The sequence below is a fragment of the Neolamprologus brichardi genome, chromosome 14, assembly GCF_056152115.1.
Source record: "Neolamprologus brichardi isolate AB-2024 chromosome 14, ASM5615211v1, whole genome shotgun sequence".
Taxonomy (NCBI): Eukaryota; Metazoa; Chordata; class Actinopteri; order Cichliformes; family Cichlidae; genus Neolamprologus; species Neolamprologus brichardi.
In genome coordinates this window covers 13,149,908-13,170,716 of record NC_142117.1, presented here as the reverse complement: position 1 = coordinate 13,170,716, position 20,809 = coordinate 13,149,908, and the positions used below count along the sequence as shown (strand labels likewise).

General features: G+C 43.6%; 2 protein-coding genes across 4 annotated transcripts in view; one reads left to right on the top strand and one right to left on the bottom strand.

Moving 5' to 3' along the window:
- The window catches only part of hip1 (huntingtin interacting protein 1), a 58,442-nt gene that overhangs the window by 32,822 nt on the left and 4,811 nt on the right, over positions 1–20,809 (top strand). For all 3 annotated transcript variants that reach the window (XM_087850851.1, XM_087850850.1, XM_006799922.2), the window contains 21 exons: positions 59–139; positions 810–886; positions 2,880–2,941; positions 4,030–4,170; positions 5,868–5,925; positions 6,106–6,181; positions 6,420–6,563; positions 7,696–7,793; positions 8,066–8,138; positions 8,229–8,412; positions 8,559–8,647; positions 8,768–8,884; positions 9,074–9,175; positions 11,085–11,279; positions 11,415–11,562; positions 11,674–11,760; positions 11,910–12,017; positions 18,517–18,653; positions 18,753–18,863; positions 19,024–19,082; positions 20,714–20,807. In XM_087850851.1, coding sequence (XP_087706977.1) covers positions 59–139; positions 810–886; positions 2,880–2,941; positions 4,030–4,170; positions 5,868–5,925; positions 6,106–6,181; positions 6,420–6,563; positions 7,696–7,793; positions 8,066–8,138; positions 8,229–8,412; positions 8,559–8,647; positions 8,768–8,884; positions 9,074–9,175; positions 11,085–11,279; positions 11,415–11,562; positions 11,674–11,760; positions 11,910–12,017; positions 18,517–18,653; positions 18,753–18,863; positions 19,024–19,082; positions 20,714–20,807 — 2,241 coding nt within the window. The remainder of the gene's footprint in view (positions 1–58; positions 140–809; positions 887–2,879; positions 2,942–4,029; positions 4,171–5,867; positions 5,926–6,105; positions 6,182–6,419; positions 6,564–7,695; positions 7,794–8,065; positions 8,139–8,228; positions 8,413–8,558; positions 8,648–8,767; positions 8,885–9,073; positions 9,176–11,084; positions 11,280–11,414; positions 11,563–11,673; positions 11,761–11,909; positions 12,018–18,516; positions 18,654–18,752; positions 18,864–19,023; positions 19,083–20,713; positions 20,808–20,809) is intronic.
- Positions 14,018–17,000, bottom strand: LOC148098834 (uncharacterized). The gene has a single exon (XM_087850852.1). It carries the CDS (start codon positions 16,736–16,738, stop codon positions 14,417–14,419), a length of 2,322 nt encoding a protein of 773 aa, XP_087706978.1. The 5' UTR covers positions 16,739–17,000; the 3' UTR covers positions 14,018–14,416.

The following is a 20,809-nucleotide window of genomic DNA, read 5'->3' as shown; positions in this document are numbered from 1 at the left end:
TGTTTCTCCTTTGTTTCCTTGGATTTTCTTCACTTCCTCTTCTGTCTTTCTACATCAGGGTCACCTGAGTGAAGGCTATGGGAAGCTGTGCAGCATCTACCTCAAACTGCTCATCACCAAAATGGAGTTTCACATCAAAGTGAGTTGGCCTGACCTATAAAACCCATCACCACTCTCCCTCGTCTCTCATTATCTTTGTCTCAGACTCTCCTTTTAGTGCCAGCGGGTCTCTGCGGGTGGCTTCAGAGAAAATTCCAGCTTTTACACTAATGGCCTCCCAAGAATCTGTAATGTAGCTTTTATGAGACATCTGAGTAGAGTTAAGGAGGGACCAGAATACAGTGCCGGTGCTGTCCCAGAAGGTCTGGGTGTTTTTTGCCAAGGTTGAGGATTTTCACCTGGAAAGTGACAAACATGCATATGATGCATGCCTGCTAGTATGCATATTAATTCATTATTAGTAACAATTGCTCTAATCAGTTGTTTCTATTAAAAATGGATCACTACGTGTAGATTGACATTGCTATTTCACTACATGTTTTTAAATCGAGTAATCGAGTAAAAGTAGTAGGGTGAAAGTACAAAATAGTGTGAAATACTCACAGGGTGTTTCAAAGTAAATCCTTGTCGTTTGCATCTTTTGTCCGGTCTCCCTTCCCTCATCTCCAACCGCTCGTACAACTTATTTGACTCACAGTACTCAGACTAATTAATGAATCTTAATTTAAATAGCACATTGCTTTTTACAAGCATCAGATTGGTCTGGTATATAACCGTAACAGGGATTTTTACATTAAATTGTCTTTCAGAACCCTCGTTTTCCAGGAAACCTTCAGATGTCAAACCGACAGCTCGACGAGGCGGGAGAGAACGACGTCAACAACTTGTGAGTGTGGCGAGTCGCTGCTTCGGCTGCTCGTATTGTTTTTGTTTGGCAGACAGGACCGCTGTGCTGGCAGCGTTGCCTTTTTCTCAGCTTTGTGGAGCAAAAGTGTGAAATGCAAAATGCTTCAGTTGTTACCGGACAGTCACGCACGGATAATATGTGGCTGTTCATGGGGATAACCAAAAGGCTTGTTCTTTACTTTGACACATACTAACACTTTAACATGTGTACAGAAGATGTTTCATTTGAGGTATAGCCTCCACTCAGCATGATGCACGCAGTCTCCCATCTGTGCATGGACTGCACAAGTGTCCGGATCTGTTGTTGAGAGATTGCTCTGCATTCCTGGATGAGTGCAGGCTGCAGCTGTGCAGTGGTTACTGGTTGTGGCTGGCCTTTGATGAACATTTTGATGTTCAATAGGAGACATATTGGGAATAAACGGTGGCTAAGGAAGTGCCTGGATATGCTCCCGATCCGGAGAGAGATGGTCACGTAAGCCAACAGTCCTGGATCGGTATCTGCTTCTTTAATGCTTTGATAATAATAAACCAGACATGTTTTTGTTTGATATTTTCCCCCAAAAAAGGAGCAAAAGTTTGAGGAAAATCAGAAAAAATGGAAAGAACTGTGTAAAAGAAAGAAAACACTCGTCTGTAGGTTAAAAGAAGTCTAATGTTATAAGTGCTCTGTACCTATTTGTTAGATTTGCCATCGATGTTGTAATCTGAGCCGTGTATATCAGTGTCAGAGCCATCTCACGGACGCGGAGAGGTTTCAGTTGTCTTTTATTCGTTTTTGCGAGCCACGTGGATCTAATTAACACGGGCAAAAGGAAGACATGAAAGAGCTGTCATATAAACACAGCAAACACTTCATTTAGGATAGTTTGCCCATAACTATTCCTTTCTGGGCTTTTTGTTTTGTTTTGGGTTTTGCTGTTTCGAGGAGATTCCATGAGAAAGTTACTCTAGGAGAGCTTGCCTGAGCTGTAGAAAGTCCTTAACTCATCAACAGGACCCGTATCTGCTCCTTTGTTCGATGAAGATCCTGATGAGCACTGCCGGAGCTAGAAAATGACCTCCAGCAGATCACTGGTGTGAATGTCTCTGACCAAACAATCAGGACTTATAGAGGGTCCTGTTCTCACTGCCAGCACAGTGGAGTCCAACTGGAATTTGACATAGAATACAGAATTGGCAGGTTCGCTTTGAGCACATGTGACAGACATGAAAGGGTCTTTAGAAGCCGTGGAGAACATTATGATGCCTGTAAAGTTATTCAGCATGACTGTGTTGTTAGTGGGTCAGTGATAGCCTGAGGAGGTGTATCCATGACAACAACACCGCCATTAGGTATCAGTAAACCTTGGATCCATTGTCAGACCCTACCCTGGTGCAGTGGGTCCTCGGTTCCTCCTGGTACACGGCAATGCCCGGCCTCATGTGGTGAGAGTATACAGGTATTTCCTTGAGTATGTTAGAACTGATGCCATTGGCTGCCCGTCATGGTTGCCTGACCTAAATCCAATAGAAACCCTCGGGGACGTTATGTTTCAATGCCACCAGGTTGCACATGAAACTGGCCAGGAGCTCAGTGATGCCCTGGTCCAGATTTGGGAGGAGACCTCCGCAGGACACACCATCCATCATCTTTATGAGCCTCAACATTGTCAGGCATGCAAACAAACAAACTAACGAGCACCGTTATGAGTTTCTACAATGACATTTCGGTAAAATCCCTGTGGCATAATGTTTTTTGTTTTGTTTTTTTACTTTGATTTCAGGGTGTTTCTGAATCAGGTCGATCGTTTTCATTTCCATCTAATGATGTGGCATCCTTGTGTTGCTAACAAATTATCCAGTCCATATCAGTGTAGACATCCAGCATGAGATCTGATGTGTTTTCAGAGTGTTTACTTTATTTATTTATTTTTTTTAAGTTTAGCATTTCTATTAAAATGAGCTCTGCGTGTCTCTCTCCTGTCCTGTAGCTTCCAGCTGACCGTAGAGATGTTTGACTACCTGGAGTGTGAGCTCAACCTCTTCCTGGGTGGTAAGTTATTCTGGTCTGACTGCGCTGCCAGCTGTGCTTATCTGAAACCATGCACATTAACATTCACACACCCACAGATGAATGCATCCAAGTTCACACTTTCACAGACAGGAATACGAAGTCTGACGGATCGGAGGTCTCTGCACAATGGTGCGCAGAAATAAAGATGATGTCATGATATATATATATGTCACGTCAGAGCTCCACCTCTTCTGATTCAGTTTACTGCCAGACTGTTTGTGGATTCATGTTATATTTTAGCCCCCCTTGTTGTCTGGGTGAGTCATCCCAGGTTAATGTCTCTTGAAGTGTGGGTCGAGCTAAAAATAGAGCGCTGGGATGTGACCAGGAGCTCAGAAGAAATGCCGGGAAGGCTGTGTGCCTCCATTTATGAATGATCAGGAGGAAATTACATTCTGGTATCTATTTATCATGGCTTTCATTCAACATCCTGGTGATGTTATCAAACCCTCGTCCCCAACTCCACTCCTAATATTGCTCCTAAGCCTAAATCATATCTCTTCGTTACATTGGCGATCACATGTCGCGCTTTGACAAATCAAAAATCGAGGTTGCACCCAAATCTCTTATGCTGTCGTCAGCTTCCTCCTGTGGTCTGTTCTCTAAAAAGCATCACGTCATCTGGGGGTGAAGAGGCCAGACATCTAGGTGCATGCGTGTGTGTGTGCACGCTGTGACTAAGCAGGAAACCACACCTCAGCTTTACACATAGGCTCTCAGCGGCCGACTTTGGGGATAGTGTGAGCAGGGCAGCAGGGAAATGAAAGAGGGGGGGCGTAATGACAGCGAGTCACACAATCCTGTTAGTGTTCAGGTTGCTGCTCTCTCTCTCTGCGTCACTTAAAACCTTTTTTAAGTGCAGCAAGAGTGAGCCGTGTGCTGCTCTCAGACACTTTATTAGTTAATTGTGGCAGAAGCAGTAAAATGAAGAGCACGAGTTGATTGAGTCATGAAACATGTATGATTGATGAGTCTCCCACTGTTTGCAATAATTACTAGTGCTCATGTGTGTATGTGTGTGCATTGATTTTTGGGTCTGCATTTATTGACCGTCTCTCTCCTCACAGTGTTCAGCTCTCTAGACATGTCTCGGTCGGTCTCTGTGACGGCGGCGGGTCAGTGTCGTCTGGCTCCTCTCATCCAGGTTATCCTCGACTGCAGCCACCTGTATGACTACACCGTCAAGCTGCTGTTTAAGCTGCACTCATGTGAGTGACACACCCCTGCTGGCCGAGCACACACACGGCTGCAGGCTCAATAACTGCAGCGGTGCTCAGTGTTGTCGTTACTAAATGCAAATGTTGTGCAGTTTTTGAATATCGTTGAAGTGACTGGAAACTCTTGTTAGACTGGGCTGATTTGTTGATGTCTAGCTAAAGCAGGATTTCATCCATGGTGTTAACTGATTATTTCCATTTTTTTTGTATTAGTTGAGATTGTGCAGGAAAATAAACACAGGCCTTACTCTGAAACTTTTTTTTTTTTTTAAATCCTAAATGCTGTTTATGGTTTTCTGACCTTAGCTTATCCTTGGCTTAATCATTAGTGGTTAAGACTTAGTCTCACTGTGTTTGTTGACCAGTTTCAATCATAATTGTATTTTTAGTTTAATGTTAATTGTTTTCAATGTTCGAAACTGGTCAACAAATACAACAGCAACATTAGGTCTGCAGCTAGCGATGAACAAAACTGCCATTTTTTTTAAATGCATCTGTAATTTGTTGCTAAAGGTAAATAGTAGTCATTGCCAGCACATCTGTCTAAAGCACAGATGTGCTTAAGCCATTTAACACTAACTTATGACTCATTCAAGTGCAGTCGAATGATCAGTGGATGGACCAGTGTTGTGTCTACACGTAACAGACAACCTAACAAAGATCCAATGTCTTTACACACTTTGTAAACATTTTTGTGTCAGACTACTGGTAACAAATTCCATAAAATAGCATTTTTGCACCAACAAGGCAATTCTCAAAAAGCTATTAGTCTGAAACTTGGCATATCTCAGCGTGGTGTGCAGTGTGTCCTTAAACAAAATTTGAGGAAACTGAACAGATGCAGGACAAAAGAAGAAAGGGAAAGACTAAAAAACTATCCACAGCAGATAAACAGCATCTGAAAGTCACATCTTTAAGAAATAGAAAAAAGACCTGACACAGGACCTGAGTGATGCATCTGGACCTTCAGTTGATCCGTCTACTGTTCACTGAAGCTTCATCAGAAATGGTCTCTGTCAGGAAACAATGGAGTACTGCCTGGAAAATGTCTGATTGGCATCACTTTCAATTTTCAGCATGATAATCATCAAACACACTCCCAATGCAGTTTTGTTTGCCCGCTTCAATAAGTCACTGCACCTTTTCCAAGCAAAGTATAAAGAAATGTGGGTGTGGCTCGACACTTTTGAACATTTCTATACCTCAAAAATATTTGACATCATCATTTTGCCTACAACAGTAAAATCACAGACCAATAAATACTGTAGTATGGGCTTGTATTCAAAGTCTCACTCGTAAGCACCACTTAAGTACAAGCTGATGAAGCCCTGTGTCTCCTGAACTGCACTGGTAGGATTTCTAGCCTTACCTTTGGCTCTTAATATTCCTCAGATGTGTGCATACTTAAAATCTCTGACAGTTATCTTCAAAGATTGAGAGATGCGTTTCTCCTCTCTGAATTGACGGATTCCTCAGAACCACTCGGGCTCATGAAAATTTTCAAAGCCTCACTGGAAAAAAAAAAATTAACCAGCAGCTCAGTTTCAAAAAGCCTTTTTCTTACTCTCTGGAAATTGGAAATTTGCAGTTCTGAAGTATTCTCGTGTATGCAGTCAGACATGTTTTAAAGTATCCTGATCGACCTGTCTGTAAGTAATTCCTGGCTACTTGTCTTTGTGTGCACGCAGGCCTTCCAGCTGACACTCTCCAGGGCCACAGAGATCGCTTCCAGGAACAGTTCAAGAAGTATGAAGTTCACTTTCAGTGTCTCACACTAACACAGAGTTGGTCACAGTTTCTCTGAGCTCTTGTTACCGTGCTGAATGAATTTTTAGTGTCAGACCTTTTTGCTCTGTCTGCTTTTCTCAGTGAGGTTTTCCCGTTTCCTCTTTTTCATTTTTATATCTCTCCCCTTTTTGCTTTCAGGCTAAAGAGTCTGTTTTATCGCTCCAGTAACCTGCAGTATTTTAAGAGGCTGATTCAAATCCCACAGTTGCCTGAGGTGAGGACTTAAGCACATTTAAACCACACCTAAACGTGTAAAAGTTTCAGTTCAAAGCTTTTCTCTTTATTGTTGAATCCCATCGTTTTTCACAACTGAAAATGAAATGTGAAAGTCCTGACACGAGGCAAATTCATGTCACGCTTTCATGAAAATGTAGGCAAATTCCACTGTGATGAACCTGACGAAACCAGGACGTTATACAAAGAATAACCTCGTGCCTTTCTGATTGTCGCAGAACCCTCCAAACTTCCTGCGTGCATCTGCTCTGTCGGAGCACATCAGCCCCGTGGTCGTGATCCCCGCCGAGTCGTCGTCCCCGGAGTCGGAGCACGTAGTGGAAACGGACGACCTGGTGGACACAGACGTCCCCGTGCTGCCGGTAACCAGATAAACAGCTCTGGATGCTGTCTTCTCTGTTTGTCCAGCCAAATTATTAGGAACATCTGTGAACTCGTATAGGATCCAGTAGAGCCGCTCTGCCGCATCGCATAGATTTATATTTAAATGTGTCGTCTATCTAAGCATTTCCTCTGTATCTGGTTTGTATAGTATTAATTATGTTGTTTTTCAGATGCACATGAAATCCAGTGTCTCAGCTTATTGGAATATTTAATAAGATCAATTTTAAAAAATAAATAAAAGGTTTTACAGCATAGAAACAGTCCAACCTCAAACAGTTTAATGCAAATTATTGGTATAACATGTGATCTGCTCGTGGCACTGCTGAAGTGTTACTGAGGGTTTGACAGAAGCTTTCAGCCTGTCAGTATTTTTAGCTCTGGTGTTTCTCATCTTCCACTTGACAATACCTCCTAGTACGGTTCAGTTCAGGCGGGTCGATCGAGTGCACTAATGAAATGGTATACAAACCGTGGGCACGTGGAAAGTCGGCTTCTCCATAAAGTGCTCTAAAATCTCTTGGTAGACAGCTGTGTTGACTTTGGATCAAACACCTCCAACAGCAGCAGGTGACACAGCGCTCAACATCATCCCAGACTGCAGAAACCTCACACTGGACTCTAGATCCTTGATTTCCAAATGAAATACACAATTTACTTTTATCTGGGAAGATACTTTGAACCACAGGGGATGTCCTTAGTCCAGGTAAAACATTTTCAGTGCTGTCTCTGGTTGACAAGTGGTTTCATATTAGGAATGGATCGGTTTCCTGAAGATGTCTGAGCGTGTGGTGCTCTGACCACAGCCTCAGTCAGCTCCTTCTCTGCAGGCTCTTTCTGTGCCTGCTTGTTGAGGATGTCAGTGATGATCATCTGGGCCGCTGTCAAGTCAGCAGTTCTCCTCATGATTGTGCTTGCGTGTACTGAACTAGCCCGTCAGACACTCTGAGTAAATTACAATCCAAACTGTACAAACACAAACTGGAAAGGAAATATTCTAAATGCAAGAGATGCTGGATTTTCATGAGCTATCATAATTATCAAAGTTAAAAAAAAAGTGGTGACATGTTTCACGTTAGGTTGCTATGTGATTTGTGTGTTTATCCTTTTCAGGCTCCTGTGGAGACAAAGTTCGACGACCTGTTTGGCACCTCGGCTGCTATCGACCCGTTCAACTTCAACAGTCAGAACGGCATGCGCAAGGATGACAAGTGAGTGTCATTACAGGAGCATAGTGACATGAATAAATACTTATTGTATATAAAATTGGCCCAAGTGCTGAGTAAACATGTCTCTGGTGCCTGAATGGTACCGTGTGAATCTTGTTCTCCAGTTTTATGTAGATATGTATATTGCCAAGTATCTCTAACAGTCCAGGACACACGTGTGCCATTGTACCCCAAATAACTAAAGTTTTGCTTATGTTAACAACAATCTTGTAAGATCAGATTAGATTCATTTTTATCTGTGATGTTAATGACAGAGACCGGCTGATCGAGCAGCTGACGAGGGAGATCCAGGCTCTCAAAGAGGAGCTGGAGTCGTTCAGACTGGAGGTAAAAACTGCAGCTTTTTTTCTAACTTTATCCAAGCAGCATCCTCACAAAACGTGTGACCCTTTCTCCCGCTCTCCTGTCCGTCGCCAGAGCGGTCGGTTGTGCCAGGCTCTGCGGGGGCGAGTCAACGAGCTGGAGGCGGAGCTTGCCGAGCAGAGCCACCTGAGGCTGCAGGCTGTGGGAGAGAGCGAGTTCCTGAAGGCCGAACTGGACGACCTGCGGAGGGTCAGGGAGGACACGGAGAAGGAGCAGAGAAGCCTAACGGAGATTGAGAGTAAGGCTTTGTTTATTCTACACCGGCACATTATCTACTCAGTCAACGAGTCGAATTTTTGGTCACGGTCGTACACTCTACATCTGACATAGCCGCTTCACCTGCTGTGTGTGTGTCTCTCTATGCGTTCGTGCGACTTTTACCAGGAAAAGCTCAGGCCAACGAGCAGCGCTACACCAAGCTGAAGGAGAAGTACACCGAGCTGGTTCAGAGCCACGCAGACCTGCTGAGAAAGGTGAGACCCTCTACTTCATGAGATCCTTCGATCGCAGTGGCCTCCTCGTGTCCTTTATTTCTGTCAAGCTGAGGATCTGCTGTCTGAATTACAAGTGTTTCTTTGTGTGTCTGTATGCAGAACGCAGAGGTGACCCGGCAGATGACGGTAGCTCGGGCGGCACAGGATGAAGTGGAGGCGGTGAGGAAAGAGATGCAGGAGAAGGTGAAGGCCGCTCAGGAGGCGGCGGACAGACAGGTGAGAACGAGGCTGGTTTGGTCATCACTGCCAAACGTGTACGGAAAGCTGGCCCCGTGCTTCCAGCTCGGTGGTTTCGCTCCAAATGGTGTGCAGAGTTTGGTAAAGTTGGATTTTTTGCTGCAAAGTGACCAAACAGGCTGTTGTTTTTAAGATGTCTGACGTTTAATTTGGGCTTTTGTTGCTCAGGAGCGGGAGCAGCTCGAGCATCTTCAGGAGCTCCAGAGAGAGCTGGTCTCAAGCCGGGCAGAGCTGGACTCCCTGAAGACCAGCATGGCCTCTTCGCAGCAGGTCTCTCCTCTCCTTTCTTTGCTCAGATCCTAAATCCAGATCCCGGAGTTGCTGTGAAAAATTACAAAACTAATTTATAGCGCGCTCCCTGCCCTTTAACATGAATCTATAAAAACACCAGCTAATACAAGAGAGTGCGAAAAGATTAATGACATGGGTGACCTGTGTGATCTTTATGTATAAAGTCTTATAATGGGGCGCTGACACCACACGCTCTTATTCTAATCATCAATTATTAAATGATCTCAGTCACTCTCTAGCTTGGCAGCAGAGAAGGGTCAAAGTTAAATACAGCTGATATCCTCCTGTGATCCTGGAGCACACCAAGCCTCAGATCTGTAGATTTTTCTTCGAAGGAGTCAGGCTTTCTTGGCATTTGTAAAGTGACCTAAAGCAATAATTCTCCAGGCTTTCTGAAAGTTTGTCACAGTTTTTCATCAGACGCTGGTTCCGGTTTGACCCAGAGAGCCGTCAGGGGAAAACGAGGCTTATCTCTAATAAAGCAAATCATAGCAAAGATCATAGCAAATCATAGCAAAGATGGACTTTTAAGCTTGTTGGAATGAAACAAATGAGGGATGGCTCAACACTTTTACACAGTACGTTTAAATGGTAACAACACATCCCGGACGCTGACTCAAAGTTAAATAACCGCTTTTCTGTCACAATCTCGCTCCATAAAAACACGCTCCGTCCCCGTCCATCATCCACGCCCTCCATTTCTTTTTCATCGTCTCCTCTCTTAGTCACCGACTGTTCCTGTACACGAACCGCTTCAGAGACTCAAAGCGCAGCTTGTGTTAGAATTGATATGCTAATTCGTTTGTTTGACATCAGCGATTGAATGAAACGATTTTCACAGTGGAGAAATTTAAACAGAAGCAATTGTTATGTATTAATTTTTTCCCCTCACCGCCTCGTTTCTTTTCTTATTCGCGTCTCGGTTTGTTTGTTGTTTTTTTGTCATTGCTGAGCTGAATAGAAAAAGTTGCAGAAAACAAAGAGAGAGCGAGAGATGAGAGCGGTAAAAATCTTTAACTGCTTATGGAAACACGGATATTTAGTCCCTTACATTAGTGCAGCATTTCATTCCAGGATCTTAACTACGGATGTTTCAGAGGGGAGCAAAAAAAGCTGGAGTTGACGAGATCATTTACAGGAATATTCATAACGGGATAAGCGTAATTAAAAAAATAAAATAAAATCCCTGAATCATGCTGTTAACCCTCAGGATCCCCGACGACTGTGCCGTTTCTCTGCACATGCTCTGTTCCCTGTGCCTTTCATCCGTCTCTCAGCCTCCCACTCCTGACTTCCTATTCTTTGCAGCATCTACTTATCAACTCCATCACTCTTTCTGTCCTCCTCCGTCTCTCTCCAGTTCTTTTCGCTCCCACAGCCCACATTTTATCGCTCTTGTCACTTTATTTTTCCTTCTCCCCAATGAGCAGCTCTCACACCGCAGCTTTAAAAAGCCTAACAGTTCTGTTTCTTCTTCGTTTCCTCCTCTGTCTGTTGGACCTGCCGGCACCCAGGCTGTAAGTCTTTCACCTTTTCTTGCTTTTACACTTCACTATCTACCTGCAAATAAAAGGGCACGCACTCGGCTCAAGTTCCACTGCTCTCCTCCAAAGACACGAGGATGTAGCTATATTACAAAACCACAAATTCCCAGAGTTCCTTTATTTAAAGGTCAACCCCAAAGCTCTGGAGTCTGAGACAGCATGGTTATTGTGGTTAAAGATGAAGTGGGGTTTTTTTGTGTGTGTGTTTGGGTTTTTATAGTGAGGTCAGAGCTCTTCCTGATCCCGACAGCTGTGAATTATCCTGACCATCCAAATCGTTTCCTTCTGTTGTTCCTCTCACTTCATTGTTTTTGTTTTGTCCATGTTTTATTTCCTCGACACAGTCGAGCGAGGTGCTCGGCACTCAGCTGGCAGCGTTGGAGTCGGAGAAAGCCGAGCTGGTCCAGTCGTTGTCGAAGGTGGAGGCGGAGCTTGCGGCCCGGGGGGAGGAGCTAGAGCGGGTCCAAAGCTCGCTGGTGACGGAAAGAGAGAGCAGGGTGAAGAGTGCTGAAACCCTGCAGAACCAACTCAATGAGAAGGTGATGAATTCAAACATCTCCGCTTGTAAACTTCTTAATTTTAGTCACTTTAAATCGAGCACGTCGGAGACGCGAGCGGCTCGGAGTGTGCAGATTGCGATGTTTGTTAGTTTGACCATGTGCGTTTGTCCACAGGAGAGCAGGGAGCAGGCGTTAGAGAGCCAGCTGGCAGCGGCTCGTTGGGCCAGCCTGCAGGGCGCCGTGGAGGAGGCGAAGAAGATCATCCAGGACAGTCTGGCTCAGATAGACGACCCGGCGCACATCAGCTGCACCAGCTCGGCAGGTCAGAGTCTGACGTGTGGATTCTGTGCAGTGCAACTGTGATAGTCAGCTCTGTGTGTAGCAGCGCGTTCGTGTGCATGCTCTCATCAAGTGTGTCGCTGCATCTCTGCAGACTACCTTGCATCCAGGTGTCAGGCCTCCTTAGAGTGTATGGAGAGATTAAATTCTACCAGAGTGGCCTTCCTGGCTGACAACACGGGTGAGACGAAATCAGAATGTGAAAGAATAAAATTAGTTATTTGTTTGTAATTTGTTATCTTTTAAAATCACGCTGTGTTAATGCTGTTAAATAAAGCTGATGAATATTTGTGATCATTTTTACTTTCTTTTTTCTGCTGTTTTGTGCAGGTGTGTCTGAGCTGGTGCGTGCAGTGACCCAGTCTGGCCACCTGGTGGGCGACACCATAGTTCAGGGTAGTGCCACCTCCCACATGGTGCCTGTGGAGCAGGCTGACGGTAAGATTGTTCTCTGTGAGAGGTACAGAGAGATCATTTCAGTTTATGGAGATTTTCATTTCCTTACTTATCTGAACTGTTCTGATCCTTACACTCACTGGTCACTTTATTAGGTACACCTTGCTAATACTGGGCTGGACCGGTTTTTTGCTTCAAAACAGCCTTAATTCCTCATGGCACGCTTTAAATAAGGTGCAGGAAACAACCTACAGAGATTTGACATGACAGCATCACACAGCTGCTGCAGATTTGTGAATCTCTCGTTCCACCACATCCCAAAGGTGCTGTATTGGATGGAGGTCTGGTGACTGTAGAGGTCATCTGAGTACAGTGAAGTCACTGTCTGCTTAGTGATGGAGCGACTTTGGATTTATAACTACAAATCCACTCTCTCTTGTTTCTTTTTCTATTTATCCCACTCCAAAATTTGGATGTAACAATGAGACCAACTTTACAACCCAATAGAAACAGATCCATATTCATTTACTGCAATATTCAAACTGAATACAGGCTGCTGGCCATTGACATGTAGTATCCTTTTGACTTGAAGTCACCTGGAACTGTAGCTGTGCTGTAAACAAATAATGAAGCACAGTTTGACCAGAATAAGAACAAAAATCCAATTCAATTCAATTTATTTATATAGCACTCGTCACAGGATAAAAACCACAAAGTGCTTCACAGTAATATAAAAACAGAAATACATTTTTAAAAAAGCACAATCGAACATACAGCACAAATCTAATTAAAAGCCAATCTAAATAAATGAGCCTTAAGCTGCTTTTTAAAAGAATAAATACAATCAAGGCAACGTAATGATGGAGGGAGAGCATTCTACAACCTGGGGGCCACTGCTCTAAAAAAAATTCTCCTCTGGTCTTAAAACGTGTTTGTGGAACTACCAACAGCCTTTGATTAGATGATCTCAGGCTGCGAGAGGGAGCGTGGGGTTCTAAAAGATCAGAAATGTAGACAGAGGCATCACAATTCAAAGCTTTAAAAGTCAGTACCAAGATTTTAAAATGGATTCTAAAATGTACTGGAAACCAGTGTAATGAACGTAAAACTGGTGTAATGTGCTTTCTTTTTCGTGTCTTAGTTAAAAACCTTGCAGCAGCATTCTGGACTAACTGGAGACGGTCAAGATTCCAATAAGCCAGAGGACTAATGGTCAGAAGGCCCAAATGAAGCTAGTAATGTCCAGATATCTAGCCTATATTAGTTAATATTCATTAACCTATGTAAAGAGCACTTTTGCTCTGTTTCAGGTAAAGTGTAAATCTGCACCATTTTCTATTTGTCTTTTTTCTGCTGCAGCAATCAAAGTCTGATTTATTAATGACAAACCAGTGGTAGAAGCATCATAACATCAAGAAAACTGGACAGTTAAAGGATTTTTCTTTATACATTAAAAAAAGTAATTGTTTGATGATCTGAAATGTTTAAGTGTGACAAACAAATACAAAAAAATGATTTTTCACACTATTGTCATATAAAAATGACTTACTTCCTTCATTCTGTTCATTGACCCCATTGTGGACCACTAAATTGTTTTATAGTATGTAGTATATACATATATATATGTATGTAATATATATTTATTTTATTTATTAGTCTTTGGGTTTGTTTTGTTTTTTTCTTTGCGCTACATTAGACAACATCAAAATAGCGTTGACATTTTTGTTATTTGTGTTTTGTAATCTTTATAAAAACCTAGAAAAAAACACCTCTTAATCTTTGGTATATGGCGAGGCGCTGTGGACATCCAAGTTTGTGATTGTGTAGATTTTTCAAGTCAATACCATGGTTGCATCTACTGAAAATCTCTGTGAAGCTTAAATCTCAGTGACCTTGACTTCAAGGTCAGAGGTCAACTTTTCTGAAAATTGAAGGAGTTTCACATTTATAACACAGGTATGTCTACTAGGAGGCTGAAGGGTAGCACTATATATTTATAAACAATCAAAAACAACAATTTATTTACAATTTGTATGGAATTTATTTCTGTAAACGTGGTGTTTTAGGTCGGATTAAAGGACTGATGTGATGGTAAGGTGTCCGCTGCTCTGCTTTAAATATTGGTAGGCTTTTTTTTTTTTTTAATTTTCGCAAGAATTGCTAGTTCCCCTAGAGTTTTGGCCACTCCAACAACCAGAAGATTTCCCTATGAGCAAGCATTTAGCGACAGTGGGAAGGAAAAACTCCCTTTAAAAAGGAAGAAACCTTCGACAGAACCAGGCTCAGGAAGGGACAGTCATCTGCCGCGACTGGTTGGGGTGGGGGGAGTGAAAATTAAAATAAAAAAAAAAGCCAAAGTGATAATTATTGGAGCAGCTTAATTAATATTTCCAGTGTAATTTGCTGTTAATATCCTTTTAAAACCCCAGTTTGTGTTTTTATCACTTTTGTCCAGGGTGGAAGATGTCATGCTGGAGATTGACTCTGTATGGTTTTTCAGTGTCGATACTTGGGAACCTGTTGGAGAGGCCAGGGCTGAAAAAGGGATGCCGGAGAACCTGAGAGGGTGTTATCCGCTGGTGTGCATCCAAGGCCAACATGTCTTTAATTAGGCTGACAAATAAGCGTTGGCCATCTTCAGGTCCTCGTCTAAACATCATTATTTGTTCGAGGTCATCCAGACGTGTCAGTTTTATGTATCTTGTCTCCAAAGATTCATATCCTGTCTCATATTTAAATTGTTGGGCGGTCTTAAATGTCCAGCGTTGTTGGTTGTAGTTGTAGTTGTCTTTTGTGAAATAGTCTTCAGTGTACACGCCAGGATCGAGAACATGATCTGGTGGCTGACCCTGAGTCTCTATGATGAATTTCAAAACATCATAATATTTTTTTCCAGGGTAGAGTGGCACCCCTGTAACAAGCTCCACAGCCACCAGCCCCAGAGACCACATGTCACTTGCTTCGTTATAAGGAAGGCCAAGCATAACCTCAGGTGCACTATAACCAACTGTCCCCACACGTTCACCAGGCATCACTGCAGACGCAGGACATGCGAGGCCAAAGTCTATAAGTCTGACTTTGACTGGAGACTCATAGCGATTTACAACCATGATGTTTCCAGGTTTGATGTCAGCGTGCACTATTCCCAAAGAACCCAGGTGGGACAGAGCATTTGTGAGTTGACCTAAAATTGGCCTGACTTCGCTTATGGGGAGACGCCGGTTATTCGGGTCCCGTATGTAGTCCCACAGGCATTGATCAAGGAGTTCAAATTTCAGGCAAACCCGCTCTCTGTCAAGGAAAAAGCCGTTCCATTGAACAATGTTGGCGGCATCTGGATCCAACCTTCTCAGCTGCTCCAGGATGAAAATTTCCTTTTTTGCCTGTTGCAGAATATCAGTGCGGTTCTTGTTCACCTTAATAGCCACAGCTCGGTTGGTTTTGGTATCACAGCATTTGGCTACAATACCAAAGCCCCCTTCTCCGAGGAAAGCCTCTACCTTGTAGTGGTTTCCCAAAATGCTCCCTTCAACTATTTCAAGCTCATCTGAGCTGAAGGATGGGCTGGCTGATGTGTGTACGAATACTTGCTGAGAAAATTCAACCGAGTTTTGAAAACTGCAGTTGATTTTCTCTGATCTCTTGCATTTCAAGTTTGAAGGGTGCTGAAAGACCACAGGGTTTTGTGGTCTTTCAGCACTCATGTCAATGCAAGGGGAACTCTGAGGGCTGAAAAAGGGATGCCGGAGAACCTCCGACGGTGTTATGCGCTGGTTTGCATCCAAGGCCAACATCTGTTTAATTAAGCTTACAAACAAACGTTGGCCATTTTCAGGTCCTCTTCTAAACATCATTACTTGTTCGAGGTCATCCAGACGCGTCAGTTTGATGTATCTTGTCTCCAGGGATTCATATCCTGTCTCGTACTGAAATTGTTGGTCAGTCTTAAATGTCCAGCGCTGTTGGTTGTTGTTGTCTTCAATGAAATAATCTTCAGTGTACACGCCAGAGTCTAGAACATGATCTGGTGGCTGACCCTGAGTCTCTATGATGAATTTCAAAACATCATAGTCTTCATTTCCAGGGTAGAGTGGCACCCCTGTAACAAGCTCAACAGCCACCAGCCCCAGAGACCACATGTCACTTGCTTCGTTATAAGGAAGGCCAAGCATAACCTCAGGTGCACTATAACCAACCGTCCCCACACGGTCACCAGGCATCACTGCAGACGCAGGACATGCGAGGCCAAAGTCTATAAGTTTGACTTTGATGGGAGACTCATGGCGGTTTACAACCATGATGTTTCCAGGTTTGAGGTCAGCGTGCACTATTCCCACAGAACCCAGGTGGGACAGAGCATTTGTGAGCTGACCTAAAATTGGCCTGACTTCGCTTATGGGGAGACCCTGGTTTTTCCGGTCCCCTATGTAGTCCCACAGGCATTGATCGAGGAGTTCGAACTTTAAGCAAACCCGCTCTCCGTCGTGGAAAAAGCCGTTCCATTTAACAATGTTGGCGGCATCTGGATCCAACCTTCTCAGCTGCTCCAGGATGAAAATTTCCAGTTTTGCCTGTTGCAGAATATCAGGGCGGCTCTTGTTTACTTTAATAGCCACAGCTCGGTTGGTCATGGTATCACGACATTTGGCTACAATACCAAAGCCCCCTTCTCCAAGGAAAGCCTCTACCTTGTAGTGATTTCCCAAAATGCTCCCTTTAACTATTCCAAGCTCATTTGAGCGGAAGGATGGGTTAGCTGACATGGTGAAATGTGTCGGCTTGGTCAGTGAATTGCTAAGTAACGCGAAATTCTCTCAAAACTCTCCAAAATGGTTTGCTTACTGTCAGGTCAAGGTCCGTTGAGCAGCAAAGTTTAACAGAGCAAAGCTCCTATTTAAGGGTTTTTTCTCTCAGATGATGACATCACAGGGTCACAGAAGATGATGACATCACAGGGGATCAAAGGCATTCTATTTTTTTATCAATGGCATTCTATTTTTTCAGTTGAAACACTGAAAAAAAATAGTGTTTCACCTCTGCCTCCCACAGGGCGCCTGTGGGAGGCAGAGGTGATAGGGTAAGGATGCAGAGGATAAGAAAAGATCTTATCTGTCAGCTCATCAGCGAGCAGCCGCAGAATCACAGGTGCAGCTTGGCGGGGGATGGAGAGTGAAGACAAAATCAACAATGACTTAAGGCAAAGTTACAGTCTCAATGTTATTCTTTATTTTTTCTCAGTGTCTTCTTGAGGGACAGTATGTGTATATGTGTACGTGATATTAAATGAATGTTTAAGTGCAGGACACTCAGTGCCTCATACCGTATTTTTCGGGCCGAAAGGCTCACTGTCGATAACGGGCCTGTTTTCATACATAAGGCGCATTAAGCGAAACAAAACAGTCAGATAAGTCAAACTTTACTCTGCTCAATATTCTTGCTTCCTCTTTTCCGTATTCATTAATGTTGAATTCTCTCGCAGCTGAGTGTGAAAAAGTTAGCGTTCATCCTCCGGTTTCACTGTGCTAATCTTATGGTAACACAGCTGTGTCGCTAGCGATCACGTAGCACATCATTATATACCAGCTAGCCCAACTTCAGTAACCCTACATAAGTCATTGCTGTTTAGTTTTCTGCCTTCATTTATGTTAGAAGTGGTAGCAGAGCAGTACGTTTTAATTTGTTCAGAAATCTCCCAGAACATGGTATATCATATGTTTAGGTGGAAACTAGCGAGCTAACTTCCTGCTAACTGTTTGATATTTCTCCTTCCACAACACTGACAAGCTGTGTGAAAATGGCTAGTGACAGCTGCCCTCTCCTCTTAGCCACAGCTTACTTCTTTACCCAGTTCTTCATGTTGACCATGTCTGGACACATAAGTCCATTGATGATTTAGATATGCTTAACTTGCGCTTTTGAACAGCTGTACCTAATAAAGTGACCATTAAGTGTATGTCAGTATATCGTGTGGCGGGACACTCACATTGCAGTCGCAAATAGTTCTTTAGTCGTGTTTTAAACACAGAATGTGAGCCAAAACAGGCCAGAATAGAACAAAAGTGCTGACTTCATGCAGATGAAATGTTTTCGCCCTCGGGGAGATGGCAAGTCTAAACATGCCCAAATATAATGGAGTTTTGGCCAGCACTTATTTTACTGCTACAAAAGAAAAAAACAAAACCTAAACACTGGGTCAAAACCAGAGGCTGCAGAGGCTAAGGATCGATGAGGAGCACTTAGCTTTGACTCGGTGTGTGTGCTTCCATACATTGCCTGTGGAGCCTGTGTACAGTTTAGAGCAAATCATCTGGCTGTCAGGTGCTGCAGAGTTATATTTTGGCTTCCTCCTGTCAGAGTGTTCGTCTGCAGCAGTTGACACGCCTGAGGAGATATCGGTTTAATTAACACTCCAGCTTCAGCTGCTTGTGGCACTGTCACATCCCAGAGTTCACAGAGTATAAATCTGGTAGCTCAAACACTTAGAGTGTGTGTTTGTGGATTTATAACACGTGCATCCTTCCTGCCAATTTTTGTGTGTCAGCCCTGTCAGAGAGTGTGAAGGTGTGCGGGGCTGAAGCTTTGGCTCTGCTGGGACAGATGAAGCAGCAGGACGGCCTCGCTGCAGCGGACAGCAGCAAGCTGAAGGCAGCTCTGGAGGCCGTCCTGGCCACGGCAGAGGTGGGTAGAGATAAAGAGTCGCTCTGTGTCCGCAGCTGCTTTGTGATACGATGGCTAATTTCTCCCTTAATGTGAATACTTGACTTTCCGCTGTTTCAGAAATTGCGTCCTCGGGGTTTGGAGCTGCAGCAGGGGGAGCTGGGAGACCTCGTGGAGCAGGAAATGGCTGCCACTTCTGCCGCTGTGGAATCAGCCGCTGCCAGGATAGAGGTGCATAAGTGTGTTTGGGAGGGGTGTTTAACTTTGGTCATTAGGCACCAGGTGTTTGTGCGAGTGTCCAGTGTGAAAACATTGTCCCCTGTTTGACTTTGCAGCAGTATTAACCTCTCACTCTTCTCCCCCCCTTATGCTCCTCTGTGCGCTCCAACAGGAAATGCTCAACAATTCTCGAGCAGTTGATACAGGAATCAAGATGGAGGTCAACGAGAGGTAATGCTCAGATTAGGACTTGTTTTTTTTGGAGGGGGGGCACCGCACGGAAGCTGAGCAGATTATCTTTTTCCTATAACATCATTTTTAGTTAAATGTGGGTTTCCAAAGATAACTGACTGTCTCCCAGGAGAAAAGGTCTTAATCTGGCTTTTAAAGCAGCTGCAGCCGTGAGCCTTTCTACACTCATGCAACAGCGTAAAACTCGGCCGAGCGGGCATTCAGCGACCTTTAAATGAGTTCAGAGTCATGTAATGTTCTCGCTCTAACCAGGCAGCACCCTCCTCCTAAAGCAAACAGTCAGACAGTGCACTGAAGCTCTGATATAGACCTGCCAAACATAGCACAGACAACAACACCACATTTTACCTCTAATTAGAAACAAACTTCAACCTCAAGCTTTTTAACTTCCGGTGGTTTTGTTTTGGTTTCTCTTTCCTGCACAGCAGCAAAATGCTTTTGAACTTTAGAAGAAGTTGAGTCATCTCCAAAAACTAACTCAGCATCTTCTTCAACAACAAGAAGCTCTCCACAAACCTCCACCAAAGCAGCGTTTACCTTCAAGGGAATAGTGCTGTAAATAACTAGAAGTCACTGTATAACATGATACTACAGTATATTTCCTGAAAATACTTTCTTTATAGATATAACACATTTTGATGGAGAGGTCAGAGGTCAAATGTGACACAATTCTTTAAAGTCTTTCTATATGTTGATGATACACCCCACACTTGTAAGAATCATAGTTTCTAAATTGGAGGCATTTTGTTAATTTTCCACCAATAAATATTTAAGTGAACTTTGAAGATGTGAGCTAAATTTTAATGGATTGTTAACATTACACCACTACAAAGTTTCAGAATGACACACGCATACAAACATTACTAAGAATGTGCAAATGTTGTGTTTTTTGGTAGCGTTTTGCCTCCTTGGCAGAGGCGAGTGTTCCTAAGAGAGCGGCGAACTCCATCTCATTTTGAATAAATAACACAGACACAAGCCTGCAGGTATCTGTTTGTATTCTGATGGGCGCAATCTGAGGAAATGAAGCGGAAAAGGAAAGGGAGATGGTTTTCATCAACCGCGAGATGTCGGATAGTCACCTGCTGAGTGCTGATGTGTGAAGAGTTTCATAAATTCAACCACTAAACCAGGACAAAGCTTGACATTTGAAGCCAGCCTGCCACTTGTCTTCAATGCAGTATTCTGTCTTTTCAGCCTCATTAAATAAACGTCGCACCGTTTGTCGGACCCACGATAAAAAAAGATTGGGTTGATTAGGTTTCTCTGGTATTCATCCAGGCTGTGAATTAACTCTGTGTGCAAATTAAGCCAATCAAACTTTCTCTTAATTCTCAGGGTGACTTAATTATTCATGTAAAAAAGTGTTTAATCTGTAGCTGCTGTGGGAGATGATCATGCAGAGAAACAAACAGCCACTACAGCTGTAACCAAAACAAAACACACAAACTGCACTGAGGATTTGGGTCAGTGGTGCATCAGTCGTGCATTAGCTATCGCTACAAGCTGCGTTCAAGATATCTGCAGGCACAGCTTCTGAGCTACATCAGGCTTGCTTGAGCTGGAGAGCTGCAGGCAGTGATTGTCTTCTGCTCTGTCGCCCTCTGCAGGATCTTGGCCTCCTGCACAGAGCTCATGCAGGCCATCAAGGAGCTTATTTTGTCTTCCAAAGATCTGCAAAGGGACATCGTGGAGAGTGGAAGGGT

Excerpts from the sequence above, each read along its gene's own strand:
- LOC148098834 (XM_087850852.1), bottom strand. The coding sequence starts at position 16,738 with ATGTCAGCTAACCCATCCTTCCGCTCAAATGAGCTTGGAATAGTTAAA.